At 35.2% G+C, this 12,751-nt stretch overlaps 1 protein-coding gene across 2 annotated transcripts in view; it reads right to left on the reverse strand.

The window, feature by feature from the left end:
- Positions 1-11,951, reverse strand: part of fstl1b (follistatin-like 1b) — a 60,238-nt gene extending 48,287 nt beyond the window's left edge. The window contains exons 1-2 of one of the 2 annotated variants that reach the window (XM_067408751.1): positions 11,745-11,951; positions 11,560-11,616 (exon numbers count right to left, since the gene is read on the reverse strand). In XM_067408751.1, coding sequence (XP_067264852.1) covers positions 11,560-11,616; positions 11,745-11,747 — 60 coding nt within the window. In that variant the 5' untranslated portion in view covers positions 11,748-11,951. The remainder of the gene's footprint in view (positions 1-11,559; positions 11,617-11,744) is intronic. The other variant, XM_067408750.1, reaches the window with a different exon arrangement.
- Positions 11,952-12,751: the final 800 nt, after the last annotated feature.

Below are 12,751 nucleotides of genomic sequence, written 5' to 3' on the forward strand. Positions count from 1 at the left end.
TGTGCTTGTTTTCAGTCCCACATTCTTACCAATGGCCTTGTTCTTTGTACAAGGCGCCACAATATGGTGAAGGACCTGTCTGCGAGTAGATGGATGTTGTATTCTCAATCAGAGATGGCTACACATTGCTGTGTTTTCTTAGCTATCATTAGCATCCCTTTAGCTGTGTATTATGGTAATGTATTCAAAGTACAAACAAAGGCGTTTTATGGTATCGTGAGGCCCCAGGACACCACACTCTTGTCCCCCACTAGACGCCTGATGCAAGTTTGCGGTATTTTACGTTGTAATAGATTGTAGTGAACCTACTTTTGTTGAACTGTTTTTACTGTATAACTCTCTCAATAGTTTAGCATGTTAATGGACATGACCAGTGTTAATGTATTTGGTCTTGGCGGAGTAGATCTGCTACACACATTGCTCCTGCAGTTGAATATTGCTGATGCAGCTGTAGAACAAGTACAGAGACTTGCTACTATCAATACATCCACAGGACAAGACATACTGCTGCAGCACAAATAGCATACATGAAATTACCCAGAGCAGATCTAGACAGGTGGAGCTGGGGAAGGTGGAGGGTTTAATGCAGTGTAACACCATGTCTACACTGGACGCAAGTGGTGCAACGCAACACGTCAAAAGATAATAGAACCCATTATAATCAGTGATATTGTCTACACCAGGGGTAGGCAAGTTCGGTTCTAGAGAGCCGCTGTCCTGCAGAGTTTAGCTCCAACCCTGAAAAAAAACCTTCAGCTGCCTATAGCCTTACTAATCCTGAGGAGCTTGATTAGCTTGTTCAGGTGTGTTTGATTAAGGTTGGAGCTAAACTCAGCAGGACAGCGGCTCTCTAGGACCAAACTTTCCTACCCCTGGTCTACACTGAATGCGGCGTGGCGCGACACAACAAATTCCCGACAGTAAACTGATTGCCCATTCTATTTCTGACATAGTCCAAGTGCTTTGCAACGATTGGTTTGTCATCGCGTTCAGTGTAGACAGCTTTTAGCTGTTGCGGCGCGATGTGAAAAAAGTCGTGTCTGGTGTAGACTTACAGCAAACACTGACCCAAACTATTTAATTGCTGAGGAAGCAATATCATTGGCTGCAGATGCAGCAGAGAGTTTCATGACTGAACTAGATATTTAGTGTATGAAATGTTTGTATTTATTGTCAGTGTCTACTGGACAAAGTGTTGTTAAAATGTTTAAAATGAAGAGTTTGGTTCCAAAATGCGATAGAGTTTCCGCCAAAACCAGTATTGTATCTGGTCGGTATTGAAAAGTCATTTATTAATTTTGCGCAAAATGCGATATCCGGTGTGTTATTCTGTCATGTTTTCTCCCTTTCTCTCCAAAACGCGACAAACGCCAGCCTAATTTTTCTGCAGAACGCGATATATCCGCTCAACCAATCGCAGCGCACCATTCCACCCACTGTAAACATTGAAGGCTTTTTTGAAAAGCCGTTTTTAATACCAATGTACTCGGCAAATTTTATTTTTTATTTATTGTTTATTTATATTTTATATAAATATACAATATATATTTATAAATATATAAATATATTTTTTATATTTATATTATATTTTTATATTTTATTGTTTATTTAACCGTGCTGTGGCGCCAGATACTCTTTAATCGGTGATAACAAATAATTTATAACATTAACAAGATGACCCATTGAATTTATTTTGGGAGCGACGGCTGAATGTATTTTTAGTAAAATGCCTGTATATAAGATAAATATTGGCAAAGTTTAGATTCTGTCATATATGTGAATCAACTTTGTTGTGCATTTTCAATTTGAAAAATAACTTTTATATTGATGGATTACATTTGCATTTTGAAAAAAAAGTGTCATGGATTTATTGCATTTTGGGGAAAAAATATTACGTTTTTATAATAAACTTTTTAAAATCAAAATGTAGATTTGAATTGTATGCTATGTGAAAGTTTGAAACAGAAAATAGTGGTTTTCATCTTGCCACTTTCTTGGTAAAGAAAACACCTTTTTACTGAAAAAAAATAATCAAAATGGAGTTATTGCGTTTTGGAACCAAACTCTTCGAATGTTGTCGTATTTCAAATGATAATTGATAATTGAAGGATGAGGAGAAATAAACAGCAGCATGAAGAGAAAAAAATTTGTCGGTCAAAAAAATATTGACTTGATGTACTCCCTAAGATATTAAATTTGAATAATTTATCAAAACATTTGCATGTTAAGTTTGCTGATGTTAGTTAATTATCACATGGCATGCAAGTAAACAAAATATTTATCTTTTTTAAAGGTTTAAAAATAAGTTAAGGTTGAGGGGTGAGTTCGAAGTTAGTACCTAATACATAGTATGGTCATGTGAAACAGGACTGTAAAATAAAGTGCTTTTCAACTATAAACTATGATTTTTTAAGGAAAAATGCCTGTACTCTGTTGCACTCTGTCTGTCTAGCTGTTGAACAAAAGAACACCCCTAAGAAATGTCTCAGGGTATGCTGGACCCTAATTACACAGGGCTTTCCTGAGACTGTCGTTTACACATCTCGTTTTGATAACCTGTGATTTTGTGTAGAACAACAAGTATACCACAAAAAATAGTTTATTTTGGATATAACCAAGAATATACAGTGGGCTAAATGTCTCTTTAATATGTCTTCCTTTACTCTCTTTGTCCCTGTATCACCTCATGTACCAGTACCACAATGAGCAGAGCTAAATTTCTTGATCCCTTGTGTAATTTCCTTCATCACCTCATCCTTCCCACTGTCTGTTCCTTCCTCTCATTACAAGGCTCTTTCAAGCTCCGATGGCTACAAAACAAGGCCATAAAACACATGCACAAAGCCAGTGACAAGACACTGTGCTTTCATAGAGAGACTTGGGGGAGGGAAATGACGAAGGAAAATGGGTGAGAGAAAACAGATGGTAAACAATGCAAACTACAGAACACTGATGAAGGACATATGAGAGAAAACAAAGAAAAGGAGTGGAATCAAGATAAGAGTGAAAGCTTATCAAACATGAGGCATGTTTGTGACAGATAGAAAAAACTAAATAAAAACAGAAAAGAAGGGATATGTATGAAATGTTTTTTTTTTGTTTTTTTTTTTTTTAAAGTTGATATGCAGCAGATGGTTTTTGAGACACTGAATATATTACAGCTGAAAAGCAACACTGAGCAACACAACAATTATAGCAGTTTGCATCAACCCTGTTCTTCAAACAAAAGTCTTTTATGTCTGCACTAAAGTTCGCTTTTAGCATTTAGTTGTTTCTGTCAGTCTAAACCAATACATGACCAGGTTCAAACAGAATCTGCAGACTTTTTTGTATTTTCTTTGCTGATTTTGATCTGTCAGGTAAAATGTGTTAAATGGAACTATGAGCTATACTTTTATTGGTACCAATTGGATATTCAATTCTGTGGAAATCTACCAACATTTTAATCAATCATTGCATTCAGATGCTATGAGGGCCTGCAAATGACTATTAAAATGGGACAAAATGTTAAATTATCAGGCAAACAATTCCCCTTCTTATATGGTCATGCTTGATTATTCAAAAACAATTTGAACAACATTCTGTTGAGTTAAGAGAGCATACGTATTATACAAAGACTGAGATGAGAAGCTTGTATTTAGTATTTTCTAAATTTCAAACATTTCAATAAAAAAAGAAAATCAAAGACAGATCATGCCTTAAGCATTTGATGAGATTTGTCATGAAAAAATGAACATTTTTGACATTTTAGCTCTGTTTAGTTTACATACAGTACAGTCCAAAAGTCTGGAACCACTAAGATTTTTAATGTTTTTAAAAGAAGTTTAGTCTGCTCACAAAGGCTACATTTATTTAATTAAAAATACAGTAAAAACAGTAATATTGTGAAATATTATTACAATTTAAAATAACTGTGTACTATTTAAATATATTTCACAAAGTAATTTATTCCTGTGATGCAAAGCTGAATTTTCAGCATCATTACTCCAGTCTTCAGTGTCACATGATCCATCAGAAATCATTCTTATATGCTGATTCGCTGCTCAATAAACATTTATGATTATTTTCAATGTTGAAAACAGTTGTGTACTTTTTTTTTCAGGATTCCTTGATGAATAGAAAGTTCAAAAGAACAGCATTTATCTGAAATACAAAGCTTCTGTAGCATTATACACTACCGTTCAAAAGTTTGGGGTCAGTAAGAATTTTTATTTTTTTGAAAAGAAATTAAAGAAATGAATACTTTTATTCAGCATTAAATTAATCAAAAATGGCAGTAAAGACATTTATAATGTTACAAAAGATTAGATTTCAGATAAACACTGTTCTTTTGAACTTTCTATTCATCAAATAATCCTGAAAAAAAAATTGTACACACATATTTTGTACAATTGTACACTTTAAATGTTTCTTGAGCAGCAGATCAGCATATTAGAATGATTTCTGAAGGATCATGTGACACTGAAGACTGGAGTAATGATGCTGAAAATTCAGCTTTGCCATCACAGGAATAAATTTGTGAAATATATTCAAATAGAAAACAGTTATTTTAAATTGTAATAATATTTCACAATATTACTGTTTTTACTGTAATTTTAATTAAATAAATGTAGCCTTGGTGAGCAGACGAAACTTCTTTTAAAAACATTAAAAATCTTAGTGGTTCCAAACGTTTGGACTGTACTGTATATATTTATGCATTAAGCAGACACTTTTACCTAAAGCAACTTTCATAGAGCAACTAAAACAATTCTTTAAAGAGTCAACGTAATATACAATTTCAGGTTTATTAGACAACTAGATTAGGAAGCAGGCTAGAAAAGAGGAGAAATGCAGAAAAGAAAAATATTTTTTTAGAGTCTCTTGCCTGTTGGAGTGTGTTTATATCCCCTTAATAAAAGATTGACCAGCTGTTTGTGGACACTAGACTCACACCCTGAGGGAGTAAAAATTCCTTCTGCCAGATCCTCATTGCAAAAGATTACTGAAAGCATTTTAGTGAAGCTTTATAAATAGTGACTGTGCTGACAGGAAAAATGCTGTGTATCATTATATGGAGGTATGCAGACAACAAGTCCAAAACCAATGTTTCAGTAACATCCTGTCAAATAAAGGTTGGAATACACTACACAAATTTTCAAATCTGAACAGATTTTAAAACACTAGACATCTGGGCCTTGAGAACTAAACGGCTGAGGGTCACGCACTTTCAAGTTATTCCAAACACCACAAACACACGCAGAATCATGTGCCTCTTTAATAGGAGACGCACAACAAATAAAAACAATATGTGTTCTAAAATCAGCTCAAACTATCAATGGGCCCATTTACACCTGGTCACTTCATGTGTTTTCTCTGACCGGATAGCTGTCAGATCATGAAAATACCAGGTGTACATGTCCTCCAAAATGCATTTAAATTTGAGACTGATTTCAATCTGAACACTCAAACCACTTCAGGAGGTGGTTTGAGATGGATTCCAGATGAAATGTAAATGCATTACTCCTCCCAAAACAACAACCATGGGAGAGCGCGTTATCGGCTCCTGTTAGCCAGATATGACATTGCCCATTACAGATGAGAAGCCTATCTCTTCAGCGAGGCCATGCGCGCAAAGTGCTACAAATGAAACTGAAAAGTTTGACATCGTATCCTGAAGTCAACACACAATCATTTTCATTAAATGTAGTAACACCAAATGATCTTACCAGCGCTGATGCCGCTCTCTCTCTCATATTGCGGTAGCTGATGAGAAATAAAATGCAGTTCATACCTGTTGCTTTCATTGATGTGAACTCCTTAAATTCCTAAGATCAGATTTATATATATATATTTTTGTGGGGATACATTTATGTGGCCAAGTGTAAATGGAACAGTTTTAAAAAAATCTGAAAAAACTCAGGTGTAAATAGGCCTAAAAATGACCAGGCATAAATAGGTCCAATAACACAACTTGTTTTACATCCCCTGGATGGAATCTGAAGCTAAAAAAACAGAGTCTATTCCCACTGTGATTTCCTATGAACTCTGCCAACTTGTATCTGCTCTGACTTTGAGCAACTGGCTTTGACTTGTCCAAATTGTAATTGGGGGCAAAAATCTGTGAAATTGTACAGTGCATTCCAGCTTTTAGATCTGGTTGATGGCAGCAGATGTGTCCTTTGTGTGCATTTTGGTGGGTGGTGGAAATAATGAAAGAATAAAAATGTTAACTAATTAAAAAAACATATACATTGTTAGCCTGTAGAAGTACTGTTGTCATTAAAAATTGTTCGGTTATTGCCAAAATGGGTCATTTAACTGGCTAGCTTCAGTGGTTAGCCCTGCTGTTAGATGCAAAAATCATGTTTCTCCATTGATGGTAATTCTCCAAGGTAGCTGTGTATTCTGACGAAAGGGTTTTTTTTTTTTTTTTTTTTTTTTTTTTTTTTTTGGCAAGTCACATTTACATAGATTTCAAAGGGTTTCATTGAGATGAATGGGAATGCTAACAGTCAGTTCTCATCAGGTCTTTCTGAGCTCCTAGGTTATTTCCTAAGCTCACATGAATGAGTTTTAGATCATTAGACATGACGCTATGGTGCCTTGGAAGCCTGTCTGAAACCAGTTTCCATATGAGGAGCCTTCATACAAAGACATTAAGTCATTGACTGACTGGGCAGTGAGGCAGTGAGGCAGCTGGCTTTTCTGGCACAGCCACTAACATGCGTTAGGAACAAAATTATAGCTATAGCGCACATACATTTGAAAGACAAAAGCATTGCATTGGGAAAGATCAAAACAATAATTTCAGTATATAGTTGAAATCCCAGCAGATCATTACCCTCCGTAAAGATCACTATAGCTCCAGCAGACGGGGCACTGTGACCCTGACAGTGTCCTCTTTCACTACACCTCTTTTTTCCCCTACCTCACTCTCTCTTTCTCCCTCATTTTCTTTTTCCCTCGGTAACTTCTATTTTTATCAGGGCTTAAAGCGCAGTCAATTCACCTGCTGTAAGGCAGAAGAGAAACGCAGGTAGAAAGCAACTCAAGGTAACTGCATTATCCTGCCTCTGCTATTACATTTAGCCGTTTTAAAAAAAGAGCCTCGAGAAGAGCTGAAATTCATTCTCCTCCACAGTTTGTGATAATGTGTTTGTGTGTGCGTGACAATGTTTCATATTCTGAACAGTGATTTCTTCTATTTTCTTTAATGTATCCTGTAAACATCAGAGAACCAGACAGACTGAAAGCTATTTTTTGGATTCTTTTTTTTTTATGTTCCTTTACACGATGATAGATATGTATAATTTACCCCCCAAAAATGAAAGTTCTCCCATCATTTACACACTGTCATTCTAAACCTGTATGACTTTCAGGTGTCATTGTGTTTTGTTTTGTCCATACAATGAAATTCAACGGTAACCAAAAGTGCTTGGTTACCACCATTCTTCATAATAACGTATGTTGTGTTCCACCAAAGAATCAAAGTCATGCAGACTTGGAACAACATGAGTGTGAGTAAATGATGGCAGAAGTGAACTATACCTTTAATTATTTACTTTTACTTGCTGACAGCAAATCATAAAACCTCCAAAAGAGTGCAACAGAAGTGTTGAAAACATAAAACCCATTCATTTGCTTTGTATAGACAATTGTTTGGCAATAATGTGCAAACCTTTCATTTAGGACCTGCCACAGTGATATGAGCTTCTGTAGATGCCACAAAAAAAAAAATTAGTTACTGGTGAAAAACTACACTACCCAATCATAGAAGCTGCTGTTACCATGCAATACTTCATATTTACTGATTAATTAAAGGATTAGTCACTTCAGAATTAAAATTTTCTGATAATTTACTTACCCCCATGTCATCTAAGATGTTTGTGTCTTTCTTCAGTCGAAAAGAAATTAAGATTTTTGAAGAAAATATTCCAGGATTTTTCCCCATATAGTGGACTTCACTGGGTTTCAACGGGTTGAAGATCTAAATTGCCGTTTCAATGCAGCTTCAAAGGGTCTTACACCAGTGGTTCTCCAGTCCTCAGGACCCACGTTTTGTATGTCTCTTTTATCTGACACACTTATTTCAGTCCATGGAGCTCTCTCTGAATCAGGTGTGTTAAATAAGGGAGATAAAAAAATGTGCAGAGCAGTGTAGAAAGATGGCTCTACACAAACCCAGATGAGGAATAAGGGTCTTGTCTAGCAAAACAATAGGTCATTTTCTAGAAAAAAATTAAAACTTCTATGCTTTTACCCACAAATGCTTGTCTTGCATTGCTCTGCGATGTGCCACACTTTACGTAATCACGTTGGAAAGGTCACGCGTGATGTAGGCGGAAGAACCAATCCAGTAACGCCCATTATAAAAAAGGTAAAACAATGATGTCTGATGATTTTGAAGTGGAAAGAGACAATGATATTCACCCTATCGCGGTACTTCCGCCAACATCACGAGTGACCTTTCCAACATGATAACGTAATGCGTGGCACATCACAGAGCAATGCAAGACAAGCATTTGTGGTTAAAAGCATATATTTTTTTGTTTGTTTGTTTTTTAGAAAATGAACAATCGTTTCCCTAGATAAGACTCTTATTCCTCGGCTGGGATCGCGAAGAGAGCTTTGAAGCTGAATTGAAACTCCAATTTGGACCTTCAACCCTTTGAACCCTGCTGAAGTCCACTATATGGAGAAAAATCCTGGAATGTTTTCCTCAAAAACCTTAATTTCTTTTTGACTGAAGAAAGAAAGACATAAACATCTTGGATTACATGGGAGTGAGTAAATTATCAGGAAATTTTAATTCTGAAGTGAACTAATCCTTTAACTTGGCAAAAATCGACAACTTCCATGAAGCTTTGCGTATGACGTAATTCTAGACTCTCAAACTATTTTTATATTGGTCTGTATCTAGATATTTCACAATACAATTGTTTATATGCTCAAAACCAATACTTTAAAAAGTGTTATACTGTAAACTCATTTTTGATTCAATTACATCATTCACAATATTTCATGGCATAAGATTAATTCTGAATATTTAAAAAAAAAAATTATCTACAGTCTTTCATTTTTAGTTGCTTAAATGTATGATTTATGTGGGAGCTAGTTTGTTTCTCTTCTTTACAAATCCATATGGAGAAAATTAAGGGGGAAGATTCAAGGTCAATAAAAATGGTCTGCATTGTGATCACAATCTATATGCACATAATCAAAACAATGAACATTCCAATACTGTACACACACACACACACACACACAAATCAATACACTTCCACTAACAATGTGAACACTCTATCAACCCACTATAAAATCCTCCCAGCACAAACTGTATTTGTAGGAGTAGGAAATTCAGTGTGTTTTAATTTGGGGTGACACTCTTTAAGAGCTTGTCTATGTAAGCAGCATATCATGCCTTTAGGGAACACAAGCTCTGACAGCTCCAAAGCCCCCACTGAGAGAGATACAAGATAGAGACAAACCACAGCATGAACTGCGTGAATAGCGGAGGGAAGAATCATGCGGGTTGCATGACACCCATTATGAGTTGCTGTTCTTTTAGCTTAAGTGTTTTCTTATCAAGCCTGTCAGCATGAAATTACTTACACATAATTCTAGTGCGGTCTACCACACAATATTGTGCGTGTTGTAATACAATAGCACGCTCTAACTACAAATGTAGTATCCATTCAAATTAATAAATAATGCTTGGGAATCTCATGCAATACATTTTTAAAACTAAAGCCACTTTGTTTTTAGCACACAGTATATTTGTGCTTGTTTGAGAAACTGCAGATGTTTTACACAGGAAGTACATTCTTGATGCATGTGTCATTGGCACTCGGGACAACTTTCACCAAAATGTGTGTTATTTGTAAACATAAACATAAAAGTAAAAAAGCATGAAAAACAAATGCTTAGGTTATTTTCACAGTGCATATAAATTAAAATATGGTGCAAGAATGTTTGCGTTTGCATTGGTTGAGTTCCTCTTGTTGTGTGGCTTAAATGCAGCTCACCTGGCAGGTTGTTATTGCACTACAGAGCGTAAGAACACAATTAACACAACACTGACAAAGACAACATATGGCCCCCATCAGCAGCTGCATCTGAGCACTGAAATCAGTGTAAACTCACTGACCAAACACCACCAAACATGTTGTTATCTGATTGGTTTTAACAGCTGTCTGTTTACAGCTCTTTTGAATTCCCAATGTAAAGGCCACCAAGCCCTCACCACACACAGAGTTCATTAACCACACAAACACAAACCAGGTGAAGTAAATGTGTGTTTTGTGACAGATGCATCTTGACATCTCAGCTGGTCCAACATTCTTTATAAACAGCCCCTTAATACATGCACTTTACATATTATTTTTATTCATTGAATGGTATATATTTTAAATAGTATGTGCATGGAGCTAAATCTTATCAAATGTAATGTATTTTTAGGTTAAATTTTATTCATATATTTACCAAAGAAATAATAATATAATAAATAAATTTAAAAAAGCCATGAAACATTGTGAAAGGAATATGGATTACACAATCAGATTCCAAAAATTAATTACCTGTAATTAGATTATAATCTGACTGCGGTTACTTTTTTATTGACTACATGATTACGTTATTCTCACAATGGCAGTAAATTATTCATAATCAATTGATAAATGATAATTCATTGCTAAGTCAATAATAATAATATTAATACTAATAATTAATAATAAAATCCACAGTTCTCTGATGTCAGCTAATGGTCATATGACATGCAGGTAAACATTTTTTTTTTCACTAAGTCTTTTGTTTTGATTGTTTTTTATTTATTTATTTATTATTATTATTATTATTTAATTACTTAACAACTTTTCATTAAACTCACCAACCCCAGTCTGGGAAACCCTTACGTAATGTAATAGCATTTTGAATGCACTTCATGTTGTTGATAAAGAATGGAATATATTTTCTTTCTCTTTGCATTTTTATATTAATATGGTGTAAGATTGTATTATTAAAGACAATATGATAAACGAGTTAGGTCAAAGGTAATCTAAAAGTAATCTAAAAGTAGTCCGATTATACCCTACTACTTTGATGTAATGGATTGTCATGCAATTTAGAATCAGTAACCAACTATAATTTGTCAGTAATACCATCACTGGCAGTATTAATATTATTAGACAATCGCACAACTGATCATGTGATGTCAACATGACGCCGCCCATGAGGTTGCGACCCGCTCCATGCAGAATAAAACCTTTTTTTTTTTCTTTTTTTTTTTTCTCTAGAATATGGATGTCTGGAGTGTAAGCAAACATCATTAAACATTCTTTCCATTATGTGTAAAACTTTTTCAATTAGCAAAAAATTACTGAGTTCAGCTTTAATATAATAATCATTAGCCTGCCGCTTTTTGTTCTAAGTTGTTAGTTGACCGGACTCAGGTTTCTTCTGTAGTTCATAAGATGCAAGTTGGATTTCAGAGACACTGTAATCCGGTTTCCCCATAAACACATTTACCCCCAAAAAAGATTTTCTCTTTATCGAATATGGGCTTCATAACGGCTAACTTACCTCAGCATGACAGCAGACTACAGCCAGGAGGAAAAGCACGGGTAAACATCGAAACATCTGTAACGGGCGTAGAGAAGAAAGATTAGGGATGAAAATACATTACAAACACAGAAAGCGTTCAAAGCAATACAACACAAGTTGTTTAGACTGTGTAAAAGGTTGTAAATAGTGTTCAGGTTTCTCACCATTTTTGTTAGAAAAGCCGATTGAGTGTGTTGTAGGAGGGAAAGCGCAGCGTCTCGGTCCGCTGTAGATGTGGATCTGAGGATGTGATCGCAGGAAACTCGAGCAGCGCTCAGGAATCTGTTTCTTCCCCCCTCCGTGACGTGACGTGGCCCGTGAAAAGCCGTGGAGCAGATCCAGATAAAGAGCACACACTCAAATTCACACACCCCTCAGTGAGTGACCGACTTAAACTGCGAGAGCTTTACTTTGAAGAGCTTACCATTTTATATTGGTCCACATTACAAGAAAATTAATGATTGGAATTGCAAGAAAATGGCTATCGGGGAAGCAAAGCAACAAAATATTGTTTTGTCAAATAACAGAAAAGTTGTAAGCGCAAATATAAAAGGAGAGAGAGAGAGAGAGAGAGAGAGAGAGAGAGAGAGAGGCTAATGTGGCAAGTATAGCCTACATAACGGATAAATAAAGACAGCTTCTGCTTCCAGTGTGGCTACGAAAATAATGAGAACAAAGAAAATCTATCGCAAATCATTATGTGGAAAGATTAAAAACATAATTATAATATGCAATATGCCATCGCTGTCGGTTACATTTTGAATGCTGCTGATCATTCATTTATGGCTGAGATTTTAATTTTCTTCATAAATATGCTCCATTTGTAGGCCTATTAAAATTAAAGTTTTTTTAAATATTAAAGCCCCATTGTGTTTGGCATTGATATTTACTACTTTTCAAATGCCTTTAAGCGTAGATTTTATACAATTTTCCTACCATGCTTTTTCTATCTTAAAATATAAAAATCATAAAAATAATCATTATTAATTTAAAAAAAAATCTACACGATGCAGAAATGTCATAAACCATTTCAATAATTGTGTTAGAATTATTTATATATTTTCTCTATATATTAGTGTGTCACAGTTGCAGCACTACCACCACACCACTGTAACGACTAATAGAGCACAATGTTTTATTAAAAGCTAAAATAGGTCCATGCCTGTTTAAG

This window comes from Chanodichthys erythropterus, chromosome 14, assembly GCF_024489055.1.
Source record: "Chanodichthys erythropterus isolate Z2021 chromosome 14, ASM2448905v1, whole genome shotgun sequence".
Lineage (NCBI taxonomy): Eukaryota > Metazoa > Chordata > Actinopteri > Cypriniformes > Xenocyprididae > Chanodichthys > Chanodichthys erythropterus.